General features: G+C 39.5%; 1 protein-coding gene across 6 annotated transcripts in view; it reads left to right on the top strand.

Moving 5' to 3' along the window:
• The window catches only part of RASGEF1A (RasGEF domain family member 1A), a 172742-nt gene extending 161996 nt beyond the window's left edge, over positions 1 to 10746 (top strand). For all 6 annotated transcript variants that reach the window (XM_054071848.1, XM_054071844.1, XM_054071849.1 and 3 more), the window contains 9 exons: positions 2097 to 2318; positions 2619 to 2693; positions 3312 to 3404; positions 5079 to 5181; positions 5482 to 5561; positions 6219 to 6410; positions 6948 to 7071; positions 7295 to 7367; positions 8534 to 10746. In XM_054071848.1, coding sequence (XP_053927823.1) covers positions 2097 to 2318; positions 2619 to 2693; positions 3312 to 3404; positions 5079 to 5181; positions 5482 to 5561; positions 6219 to 6410; positions 6948 to 7071; positions 7295 to 7367; positions 8534 to 8558 — 987 coding nt within the window. In that variant the 3' untranslated portion in view covers positions 8559 to 10746. The remainder of the gene's footprint in view (positions 1 to 2096; positions 2319 to 2618; positions 2694 to 3311; positions 3405 to 5078; positions 5182 to 5481; positions 5562 to 6218; positions 6411 to 6947; positions 7072 to 7294; positions 7368 to 8533) is intronic.
• Positions 10747 to 13488: the final 2742 nt, after the last annotated feature.

Raw genomic sequence — 13488 nt, 5'->3', positions numbered from 1 at the left:
TCCTTTGAACTAGAAAGAAGTGTGGCCTTTATTTCTCATTCCCTTCCCTCCCACTCTGTTATGTACGAATAAATTGTCATTTGAGAAAAATACACCTTCTTAGAGTGGCTCAGTGCTCTGGTGTCTGAGGCATTTGATGACATCACCGTATTTATCCTTTAACAGGGCTACAGGTCAAGTTTGATCAGCAAAGAGCTGTGCCACATCTGACCCCTAGGAAACAACTTGGCACTGACAAAAAGTAGCTCTTGCTCTCAGTATTTGTTACCACAAGAAACTACCCATACTGCACATTTGCAAGGGATTGTTGTAATGGTTTGGTGTTTATTTAGTATAGTAAAGCTTTTCCAAACCCCCTTAGGACACTATTCTCCATACACAGGATAGAAAGTTAACTCGGAACTCTCACAAAGCGGTCAGGTCCTTGTCCTAGGGATATCAGGCACCGTACCAAATAGCCATAGCTACAGCTAGGGTTGCACCCCAGATGATGTACAAATGTCTTGTTTCAACTCAAACAAGGATGAACTATTGTACACTTATTGGCTTATTTTCTAAAGTTGCAGGAAAATTCAGGGTAAAACTAGTAATGGTAGGAAACTGCTAAAACTCTTAAGGGCATTTGTCTGACTATTAAGATGCTAATAAATAGCTTAAGTAAGCCATAGGCTTTGATGTTGTTGCAGTTTCTTTATTCACTTTCACATAACATCTGCCATACTCTCACCTGCCTTCAAGTTTGATTATCTATATCTAGAGGGTCTGCCTCCTCCCAGACACATGAGTAAGTCAGGCATAGCGGCTGAAGTCAAATGATTTACAGTAGAAAGCTCAGCATCTCAGAGAACAGAATTAGCACTTGATTTTAGTTCCCCCAGCACACTCCCTTGGCATTTCTGAACACTTGTAGCACAATATCTGAAATGTCTCCAGCCAGCTGCTGTTCAGCAGTAATCCAGTTGCCTCAAGATGAGCTACACTGCCTTCAGCTTTTCATTTTATTTCACTTGGGAGTCAGATTATTGCCTTGTAAAGTATCATTCTGACACTATTATTGCTTAATTATAGCATGCAATATACAAGTATTTGGTAGTCATCGTCTCTCACATCTGCTACATAATTTCAGTCATCACTGCACATTAGTGGCTTCTTTGAACGATCACAGACTCATTGCAGTTCTTTCTAGTGCCTCCAGTTGACTGACAGAAACCTACACAGCAGGTTGTAAACTAACAGTTAACCTTGTGGCTAACTTCAGGAGAAATAATTTGCATGAAAGCAAGAGGACCATTGCCAGGAAAGAGGAGGACTGTCTTTGGTAGAGTTAGTTTTTCCAGGAAGAACAGCAGGAAGAACAGGGTTGGAGAACCTGGGCCATTTAAAGCCGTAGCAGGAGGGACAGAGGAGTAGGGAAGTGATCAGTAGCCCTTTGGGGTTGGCCTCAGAGAAACACGTAGAGGACACAATCAATGGCAGAAAGAACTCAGCTTTCCTTCCTGGTCAAAACACTAAACAGATGGATTATCTTTCTGTGGCTTTACCAGTGTTTATCCTCATAGAGCCCACGTTTAAAATCTGCTATAGGTGTTTTTTACCTAAATCTTTGAATGCTATCGTTGTTCAAAGCCAAGCCAATATTTTAGGATATATTCCTGGGTATAATGTGAATTCCCAGGGTTCTGGCGTAGCTAGAGAAACTTGGTCATCCGTGGGTCTGATCTGAATAAGAAAGATTTCTGGCATTTGGTACACAGAGGATCTAAGAAGCCTTGTGAAGCAACGCTTCCACCTTTTGCTATACCCATTTTAAGCTATTGGCCCTGATGCCTTTGAAATGAGCTTACTAGCCAAAAACTGCTGCAAGAAGCCAACCAGCCAAGCAAGTCAGAGTTGGGAAGGCAGGCAGGCATGATGATGATGTTTATCAAGTTGTGTAGGCAGTTAGGACAAGTTTATTTGTTGCAGGGTGGTCAGCTCAGATAAGATGAAAGAAAATGGATAACAGGCATTTATTTTTCCCAGTCAGGAATTTCCCAGTCAGGTGATCTGCAAGAGCTAAAGATTTTTAGCAGTCATTGTTTCTGCCTTTTCCTTAGGAAAATGGAACAGTGAAAAAGATCATTAGCCAGATGACACAGAATCTCCTGATGGCCCTCTCTGCACGGAGCCAGTACCAGGAAATCAGAGAGAAATTCCGTCAACCTGTTACTGACAAAGGCACCATCCTCAAAACCAAGCCACAGTCAACTCAAAAGGACATCCTGAGTGTGTGTTGTGACCCTCTGATCTTGGCACAGCAGCTGACATATATTGAACTGGTAAGACACTAATTTGGGCAAATTACTACATTTTGCATTTACTAAATCTTAATATACTCATCACTCTGAATTTTAGTATGGCTTCACTGATAACCTCCAATGTCTTAAATAAAAAATACCAAGTAACATGCAATAGCAGTTAGGTACAGTGATAAAAAGGCCCCACATATCAACATTGCAGGAATATGAAAGTTAGCAAAATTTTCTCCTGTGTTTTTATTGATGCATTTTCACTGAACTGCCTGTTTGTTGTACGGTGACACCGTCTCAGCATGTATGATCTCATCTCTCCAATCACAGGAAAGGGTGAGCAACATTTACCCAGAGGATCTAATGCAGATCGTCAGCCACATGGACTCCCTGGATAATCACAAGGTACAAAAAGTGGTACGGAGGGAAAAAGAAAGAGTAATCGGGGTAAAGAACTTCCATGATTTGAGGACACACTGTGCATGGAAGGCTGACATTCCCTCTTTAAGCTTATGTCTTGATAAAATCTTGTTGGATGTTTTTTTTATGGCATAAACATGAAGTTTATCCTTTGGTATATTGACATTATGATGATACAGGATAGGATTAACACGTGGTCTGTCTTATGAGGAGCAGCTGAGGGACCTGGGGTTGTTTAGCCTAGAGAAAAGGAGGCTTGAGGGGAGACCTTATCACTGTCTAAAACTACCTGAAAGGAGGCTGTGGCAAGATGGGTGCTGGTCTCTCCTCCCAAATAACAGGTCATAGGACAAGAGGAAATGACCTGAAGTGGCACCAGGGGAGGTTTAGATTGGATATTAGGAAAAATTTCCTAAGTGAAAAGGTTATCAGACACTGGAAGTGGCTGTCCAGGGAAGCGGTTGAGTCACCATCCCTGGAGATATTTAAAAGATGGGTAGATGGGATGCTCAGAGGTTTGGTTTAGTAGTGGAAAAGTATGGTTGGACTCTGTCTCAAAGGTCTTTTCCAACTAAACAATTATATGATTCTCTTCTCTTACAGTGCCGAGGCGATGTGACCAAAACGTATAATTTGGAGGCCTATGACAATTGGTTCAATTGTCTCAGCATGCTGGTGGCTACAGAGATTTGTCGGGTGGGTATTCATAGAGAACAAGATAGCAAAGCGATCCTGGCCTTAAGGACAAAAGGCATGCAGTGGTCTGATAGGAATTTAAACATTAGCAGTGCAATTAAAGATAATGACATTACTCAAGCATTAAATTATTTGCATGCTTATATGATTAAGACTTCATGGCTATGTTGGGCTTTGCATTTATTCTCTAGTTTTGTGTCACTTCCATAGTAGCATTAGTCATGCAGTGAAGTGGAACTTGTGGATGAGTCAGGAGCTCTTTTAGATTTTTTTTTTTTTAATTACAGACAAATTCTCAAAGATACACATCTTAAAAATGCTGATTTAACAATGAAAGCTGCCCTTCTACTGCATTTAGGTATCATTAGCACTGTCATGTATTCATTTTTTTGTAGAAAAGTCAGAAATAAACTTTCTTCAAAAGAAAGAGAAAGTGGGCCACTGTAGAGGTTAAGGAAAAAAAGGTGGATAACAGCCTTATTAGAGGTTAAAGCAACTTTTTTCATAAAATAAATAAATAAATAGAAGTTATACTGCCCAGAACCCCTTTTTTTGCATATGCATTCTCTGTGTTTTTACATTCCTATCGATATGCACCAATTCTATCAAGTGGGAAATGTTCTCCGTGTTCCTGCTCGGTCAGTGGAAATCCAGATGCCTTTTGCAGTTTCAGGAAGTTCCATATGTTGATCCTAATCTCATAGGATTTCCTGCTCTCAAGAAAACTTAGTACAAAAACACACCAAGAGATATTCCAGAGATGCCTGGGATTGCCTGTACATTTAGTAAACCGATCAAACCAAAGTTTCTAGTATAGCAGGGGCTAAACCAAGCCATCAACTACTGAGCCATTTTCTTTTGGAATGACACAAACTGAAATACTTAGGTAAGAGGGTCTGCAGTCACCACTCAGGACCTATTCTTTTTATAAGCCATGCTGAGCCTAGATCTAAATATGGGAAAGATTTTAATGAATGAATGTAATCTAGACAATAACACTAGCTTTAAAAAAAAAGAGAAATATTGACTGCCTTCAGAAACAGTTTGGAGACCGTGCTATATATTAATTTTGCTTTGCCATTTCTAAAAGGACATGCAAAGTAGATGTTCAGCATCACTTGCTGGATCATTTGCATGCTTGCGTGAATGGGAATTTGTATTTTTGACCATCGTCGCTACCTTCTCTCAAGAGGTCATTTAAGAGAATACACAGTAAAATGAAAAAGATCGGGATGTAGCAATTGTTCCTTCTCACTTTCAGGTTACATGTGCTTGTCTTGTCTGTCTACTGCTTTCCCCCCTTCTTCAGTACTTAGCAGTTTTTCTGTATATTCTTTCTGATAGCAGCTTCTCCCTTTTCCAGTAACAGGAAATTGCTGGAAGTGTCCAGTTTATATAGACAAGATTCCCTAAGACATTGAACTTCATACATAAACAATTACAATCCCCTACAACTAGACAAGTAATTGATTGTAGCTCCAAATATTTCTGCTACTTTATTAAAAATTAATCTTAACAAAACACCATCAGGCCTATACCATCAGAAGATTTAGCTAGAAAAAGAAGTCTTGAGATGTCTTTTCAATCAACCTGTTACAATGCCTTTGACTGAACATCCCATCCAAAATTCAGGCCATCCCGTATCTCATAAGAGATTTTGGGTTTCTCTTTCAGGTTGTAAAGAAAAAACAGCGTACAAGAATGGTGGAATTTTTCATTGATGTCGCAAGAGAATGCTTCAATATTGGAAACTTCAACTCCATGATGGCTATTATCTGTGAGTATCCTTAACTCGAGTGACAAAAGGCACCCTATATTACAACCGGACTGGCAAGACTCTGCCCATAGTTGCCCTAAACTGGCTGACCACATCAGCATGCACTGTTCTACAGGGGCAGAATGTACCAGCAACAGATTAACATGTGGTCGGGTGACTTTAGCTACTTTTGTTTGTCAAGCTGAACTGCCTTCCAGAACATGTGGTGTTGATACGTGAGCAACACCATTATGTTAGCCCTATTTTATTTTTTTTTTTTTCCAACTTTGTTGTTTCTCTCTCTCTCCTCTCTCTATTCAGCTGGCATGAACTTGAGTCCTGTGGCACGGCTAAAGAAAACTTGGTCCAAGGTGAAAACAGCCAAGTTTGATGTTTTAGAGGTATGTATAAAGTTTAGACTTTATCTACAAATCCACCAAATAGTTGCATCCAAACTTCTGCTGTGGAATTACCAAGTCAGAGATCAGAGACACTTCTGTCAGTGGTCACCAGCAGATAAACATTAGGGAGAGTGTTTCCCAAATTTCCACCTGCCTACTTGCCTGTGGATGCAACTTATCTTTTGGTTATTCTTCCTAGCATATTTTTACCATTTAACAACGAGGTAGTTTATATTAGAGTCAACATCTTGTTATCCTTAAAACTTAACTAGAGCACTCCATCTAGTGGAGATCTGAATAAAAGCAAAACTTAATTTAAATTGTCATCAGACAGAGATGAACAGGGGGAACAGTTTTAAGCTGAAAGAGGAGGGATTTAGATTAGATATTAGAAGAAATTTTGTCTTGTGAGCGTGGTGAGGCACTGGCACGAGTTGCCCAGAGAAGTCATGAATGCCCCATCCCTGGAGGTGTTCAAGGCCAGGATGGATGGGGCTTTGAGCAACCTGATCCAGAGGAAGGTGTCCGTGCCCACGGCAGGGGGGCTGAAACTGGATGATCTTTAAGATCCCTTCCAACTCAAGCCATCTATGATTCTATGATATTTAAGAAACATTTATTACTTGACTGCTTTTTTTGCCCTCCCCATAAAAACAGCATCACATGGATCCATCCAGCAACTTCTGTAATTACCGCACAGCCCTGCAAGGAGCAGCACAGCGATCTCAGACTGCCAACAGCAATCGAGAGAAAATTGTTATTCCAGTTTTCAACCTCTTTATTAAAGATATCTACTTTCTACACAAAATACATACAAACCGCTTGCCAAATGGACAGATAAACTTCAAGGTAGGACTTCACTGTTATAGAACTGTAATGCTAGATAAACATTGTACATTGCAAACATTTGCCAGCTTTGAGCATCTAGCTCATTACGTGATGAATTCCTTCAGCACTGCTGTGATCGCTAGAGCAATAGTATTATCTAGGAGAAATGATTTCATCAAGTTCTGTGAAAGCTAGTACTTGCAGTTGCCATGTTTGTATTACACATCTGGCAGATCCACAATTGCATATACAGAAAATAATCTATAAAACTGGTGGAATATAGTCTCCTTTTGTTAAAAGATTATTTTTAAAATGTACTGCCATAGAGATTATTTGAGTTTTACATGAAATAGAACAGATGCACTGGAAAACATAAAATTCACATAAACAGAACTGATTGGAACGACAGTAATTGGTTACTAAACCTGAGGCATGAAATGATTGAGAATAAGAATTTCAGAAGCCAGAAGATTGAGAGGCTCTGAAATTGAAACAAAAGAAGCAATAACCGAGAGAAAAGAAATGTCATTTTAATGTTCTTTTAATTACCTCATGCAGAAATTCTGGGAGATTTCAAGACAGATTCATGACTTCCTGACATGGAAGCAGGTTGAGTGCCCTTTTGAAAAGGACAAGAAGATCCAGAGCTATCTACTCACAGCACCCATTTATAGTGAAGAAGGTAAAACCCTTTATCAAACATTATAGCAAGTCTTCCTACTAGTTGAAATGCAGATAAAAAAATTAACATGCAAAAGAAATTTGATATATGTTATCACTTCTGTATCAGCTCCTCATGAGAATAAACTTCATTATGAAGTCAGTAAAGTTACACCAGTTGTATTGTAACTTTTGAATTTTTGAATTAAAAACCCCCACGTATCTATTTTTATTTTATTTCCTAGCTCTGTTCATTGCATCCTTTGAAAGTGAGGGTCCAGAAAACCACATGGAAAAAGACAGCTGGAAAACACTCAGGTATGAAGCTTCCTCAGAACATGAGTTTTTATGCAGACATACACAGGCATGTGATAATCAGCTCCCTCTCTCCTATTAGCATATCCAGCTCAAGACCATTTTGGCCCACATCCAAGTATTTTTTTTCTTCAGAACTGAAATCTGAAAAATTCAATAGGCCTTGGATGTAGATACAGCTTTTCCAGCCAGATCAATTCAGGCTGCAAGATCATAGCTGTGTAGGCTATCAAATACAGTAAAAAAATCTATATTTGTAGCAGTTTTCAGACATGCTTTTCTCAGAGGAACAACTATTTAAAGGTTCTAAGAAGATGGTATCATTTATCATACCTACACACCTATCTTACAAGAGGATAAAATTTTATATGAATGCTCTAATTTTTTTACCCTTGGAGGATAAAGTATCAATGCGTCCTCCCGCTTTGAGAGTGGGGAAGCACCTCTTTTATGTACGTGATAAGATCAGTTAATTGAGATGAGATTTCTGAGGCCAAGGCAGAAAGATTTAGACCTTTGTAAATCACAGTGCCTGAAGAAGTCTTGGCTGCTCCATCCCTGGAGATGCTCAAGGCCAGGTTGGATGGGGCTTTGAGCAACCTGATCCAGTGGAAGGTGTCCTTGCCCATGACAGAGGAGTTGGAACTGGATGATCTTTAAGATCACTTCCAACTCAAACCATTCTGTGTTAAACACTTAGATTCAGTGTGTCTGTACCAGACAAAGAAGAAGTCTACGTGTCCTGAGCTGCGATTGAGCTACATTGACTGTATTTTCCCAAATGAGACACTGTTTCACAGCGATCCAGTGTTTTGCAAGATGTTTGCATAAGCTTTTCACTTATGATACCCATGCAGTGCGTCTTGCATTAAATTCAATGTTTTTCATCTAGCAGTAGTTTAGGATGATAGAGGAACATACGTTATTTGGCTTAACACGTGTTAAGGGCCTGATGTAATGTTACAAAGTTAAAATTTTAATTTAACTTTTAAGTCAGCACCTTTATGGGGATTCATAGAAATATTCCAGATTATATCAGTTAAAAAAGTACCCCTTGGAGAAAGGCTTTCAGCTAGTGATGCAAGGTAGATCTATTGCCAACCTTTACCAAAACTGTAAAATTTTTCTTCATGATGGAAAAGATAATTTTTTATTACTACTTCTTCTAGGACAACTCTGCTTAATAGAGCCTGAGATTTGTGGATCTGATCTGCAGACTTTGAAGCACATTGAATGAATGTGGTTTTGCAACCTGAAAGAACTTGGACTGAGCTAAGAAAGACCTCACTGGCTGAGGTCTGTTTTGTATATACAGTAACTTTTATGAAATCAAATGTGTTAAATATTTCACATGTCAACCTTAAGGCACTTAAGTGAAGGGGTTTGGTTTGGTTTTTTTTTTTTTATTTTAAATCAAAGGGCAGGGCCCTGTTCTCAGAGATGAAATGTATCACGGGAGATGGTATCCCTGCAGAGATCTTATGCTATCAGCATCCAGATTTTTATTTTTTGTTACTTCCACCAAAATCAATAAAAATTAAAACACACAACGCAACTAAAGCCAGGGTTTGGGTTAAATACTCCATTGGACCAGTTTCCTACAGAACACTCTACACTTCTTTCTAGCTTTGAAGTAAAGGGTCTTCTTCAAATCAACGATACCATTCAACATGGGTTTGCAGAGTCAAAGCCTTAGGCATCTGCAGTAAGCATGTTCCTCTCTTACATCAGAAAATAGTGCCTTACAAGGTACTGATATCGTTTAGTGTACCTTCTATTACACTGGACTGGAAGTAAAGAAAATAAAAATATGGATGTCTTGAAACCAGGTACAATGTACTTTTTAAATACAATGGAGAATATGGCACATGAAGTAGAGTATACCTGCCTGTAACATTGATGGTGCAGCAAACATATTTTTGTTACATGATTTAAAGAGAGAAGATGGGGTAACTGCTGGGGGAACGTGCGTTTGTGTGCGAGTATGTGTGCGTGCATGTGTGAAGATGCACACATCTAAGTTTTAATACTTCTGGGAACTATCCTTTAAATTCTGGCTGTCGGAATAGTTTGTGTTTTCCTTTTTAAAAATCAGGGATTTTTTTGGTTTGTTTTGTTTAAGAGAAGGATGTCTAACCTAGATTATCTCTGCAAAACAGGCTCAGTATTGTTTCTGGAAAACAGGTTTGGGAAAATAATAATCATACAAGCCAGGGAGAGGGAAGTAAACTCTGATGCCCAATTTGAAATGAAGGCTAAAATTTTCTAGAGAAGCTTAAGAGAAGTTCATCACCACTGAACTAGGCATCTAATTCCCTCATTTCCTTTGAAAATTCTAGTCTGAATTTAGCTATTTTCTTTTTAAATAAGGCCCCGTAGAGTTCACAGTGATTGCAGCCTCTCTCAGAAAGCCTCACAGAATACCTCTGCCCAAGCTTGTTTAAAGATGATAACTCGTAAGTAGATGGGTTTTATCTTATTCTGCCTTCTGGTGAAGAAGAGGCAAGACTTGCTGGACCAGAGTCTCATTTATTCCAGTCCAATAGACTCTTCTTGCCGAGTGCCTACAACCAAGAGCAGTGCCACTGTTCCACAAAGCATCTGCAATCACCGAGTGGAAATTACTTGTTCTATTAGCCCTGTAGTACGGTGAAAAATTCAAGAGCCTTCCATTTCTCCCTATTCCAATCCCCCCTTTGACAACTGCTTAAAATTAGAAGAGTAATTTGGGGTAAGGAAGGGCAATAAATTGACATTTTGCTGTTCTCATAGCATTGGCAAAGTGAAACAAAAAGCAGTTATGCCACAAAGAATGAAGAAGTACAATACTAACTGTTAACGAGAACAGCCCAGAAAAGAGGGAGGGATAATTCTTATGATCTGCTGCTATTTCTCCTGTGCTGAAGCACTGACCTTCAGCCCTGGATCAGAGTAAGAATATTTATACTGTATTATTACAGTGTTTTGCACTTTCAGAGATGTTCTAGCTAGTAACATTGTCAGACACTATAGGAGGGATTGTATATCAGCTTTGTTTATGTAATTGAAATTTAAAAGGGATGCTTAAAATCTAAGAAAAAATATATATATTTGAAATGCAATTTTAGAACACTTTCTGTAAATGTATAAAAAAAAGCTTTCACATGAATGTGCACTTCACTGGTCAATCAGTCCTAGTATATACTTGAAATCAATCCACAGTATCCACATTGGTTCCTTTTTATTTTTCCTCCCTCAGTTTGATACATTCCTTAAATACAGTGTTTTGCTATTCTGAGCTGAAATGCTAAATATAAAGCTGTACCATAAAGCAGGATATTCCGTGTTTGACTGGATGTGCTTGCATTAATAAAAAAACCACAAAACTTGCTTCGACCAAGCCTAACTTTTTCCATAGTTATTTTTCACTTGTAAACTGATCAAGCCACAACCCAGTGGCTGAACGAGGTGAACGAAGTGCGGAGGGCAATAGAGCCGCAGTGAACCCACTGATTACTCAAAACTGAAGTTCTGACTGATAAACATACATTGTGAAACATTTAAATATTTTCCAACAAAGGCAAGAGCGACACTGAGCCAACAACGCACTGCCACTTCTTAAACTGCTCTCTATAATAGTATTTTATGGATTTGATACAGTGTGTCTGCTACGGAATATTTTCCTTTAACAGCGTGTAAAAACATTTTACGTATCCCAAAATTTGAAATTCGGTTTTGTCCTCCCACATATTTATCCTTTTAACAGGAAAGCACAGAAACGGTTGCGGGTTGCAGCACGTCACAGGGTTTCCTGTAGCAAGATCCTGTTGATATTTCAACGCTCCGGGATCTTTGGTTGCAACCACTACCCTTTTTCATGCCCTGCTTTACAGAGGCAAAGCCACTTCCCCAAGGTCACGCAGGGACTAGGCAAGCACAAAGCTATGAGGAGAATCCAGCTTTCCTAACACGCTTGCCCCAGCGCTACCCACGCTACTTCCTTTTCTCAGGGATATAAGCCTTAAAACTATGTTAGATTTGCAAGGGCAGCAGCTCTGGAGGCCCCAAAGCATTTTTAATCTGTTGAAAGCTTTCTGGGCAAATTGTTTTGGTAACCAGACATCCACAACAGACTCCCGGCGTAGAACAGCGCTACTTTCACTCATCATGGCTCATTAGAAAAGATAATGATGTTTACCAGCATTAAGAGGATCAAGCAGAATAGAGTCATCCCGATGGCCAGTTCACACTCATTATTAATACACACATTACATCCTTGAAAACTCACTTCCAATTATTTCCCATCCAGTCATTAGGATAAATTAGCTATTTACACAGACATAAGAGTAAAAAACAAAATTGCTTTCCAGGCACTTTACTGCCATTAGAGCACAACATGGTATGACAAGCAGTAACTCAGTGCCAGTAACATATCTTTAGTTACGTTAGCAGCAACTTGATTTATCAAGTTAATAGTTCCCAAGAAACAGATTTCTTTTAGCAAATAACTCTCGCAGCAAAATTCAGCTGACAACTGATATTAGCACATTGTTTGGTGATAAATCAGTAATCCTTCTGAGGCCACGCGGACAGATCTTCCCTCTACAGTGTGCAATATGCATTATTTCATCGGGACAGCCCCAGCTTCCCAACCAAGCAGAAAAGCCTACAAACACTGGCTGGAAGTAGGTTTGTCACATGATTCTCTGCAGCCATCACACAGGGCTGTGTGGACAGTGAGATACTTCAAGGATATATATATATATATATATACACACACATATATATACATAAATATGTGTTTATATATGTAAAGTTGCAGAAAGGTTTAATCCTAAACAGTTAATGCACACTATAGAGAAAGTTTCCACACCAGTGAGGACAGAAAATGGATGCAGTTCATTGCTGCAAACTATCTTTGGGATATTAGTTTGTTTTCATAATGAAATATTAAAAAGCAATCAAGTTCTATGTCATGCAGGGAGTGCCAATGCATTCTTAGACAGATACTCTGCCTTCTCGTTAAGAGGTGTGATGAGAAAGAAATTCAAGCCAGGGGAAAATGCAACATTAATTTAACAACACTGAGCCCAGAAATATCATAGAATTACAGAACGGTTTGCATTGGAAGGGACCTTAAAGGTCAGCCAGTCCCAACCCCCTGCCATGGGCAGGGACACCTCCCACTGGATCAGGTTGCTCAGAGCTCCATCCAACCTGGCCCTGAACACCTCCAGGGAGGGGACATCCAGGACTTCCCAGGTCAACCTGGGCCAGGACTTCACCACTCACAGAGGAAAACACTTCTTCCTAATGCCTCATCTCAACCTCCCCTCTTTCAGCTTAAAGCTGTTCCCCCTTGCCCTCTCCCTGCGCCCCCTGACAAGAGGCTCCTCCCCAGCTTTTCTGTAGCCCCTTTCAGTACTGGAAGGCTGATATAAGGCCTCCCTGATGGCTTCCCTTCTCTAAGCTGAACAAGCCCAACTCTCTGAGCCCAAGTCCAGGTTTCCAATCTACTGGGATGCATACCTTACAGTCATAAAAATATTTAGGTTTCTAACAACTAATAAAAAGCACTTCTATATAAGAAGTTCTGTAAGAAACACTCTGGCAAAAATAGGATACAGTTACTTAAAACTATTAGCAGCACCTCCCAGAAGATAAACAAAGCCAAAACAGAAAAACACCAAAAAAAACCAAACAAACCCCAAACCACAGAAAAAGCCCTAAATCCAAGGCTTGCTGCCATGCAGAAGATTCCTGTTAACAGCCCCACCTCAATACAAGGTACAGTGACCTTTTTCCTGGATTGAAAGAAAACTGAAATTGAACACAAACCGAAGCACTAGATTCAAACATCCCTCCCCGATCGGGTTCATGCGAGAAGAAACTTCTAAAGTTCAGTGCAAATTTGCTTCTAGTATTTCTAATCTTTCCTAGCTCCTTAATTAAGTAGATGTCTTAATCATAAAGATTATATAATTTTGTTTGGAGACAGAAATCCAACAAGATCCAACAGAATCTCATTATACTGACAGAAAACTACTTAACATCTTTTTAATCGCTGTCACACGAGCACACTGAGGCCTCTTCCGATTCCTCAGATATTAAGCTCAAAGCATCTTTCTATCTATCAGTGTTGACA

This window comes from Cuculus canorus, chromosome 7 (genome assembly GCF_017976375.1).
Source record: "Cuculus canorus isolate bCucCan1 chromosome 7, bCucCan1.pri, whole genome shotgun sequence".
NCBI lineage: Eukaryota > Metazoa > Chordata > Aves > Cuculiformes > Cuculidae > Cuculus > Cuculus canorus.
Note: the sequence above shows the minus strand (reverse complement) of the source record. Positions and strands in the feature narration are given on the sequence as shown.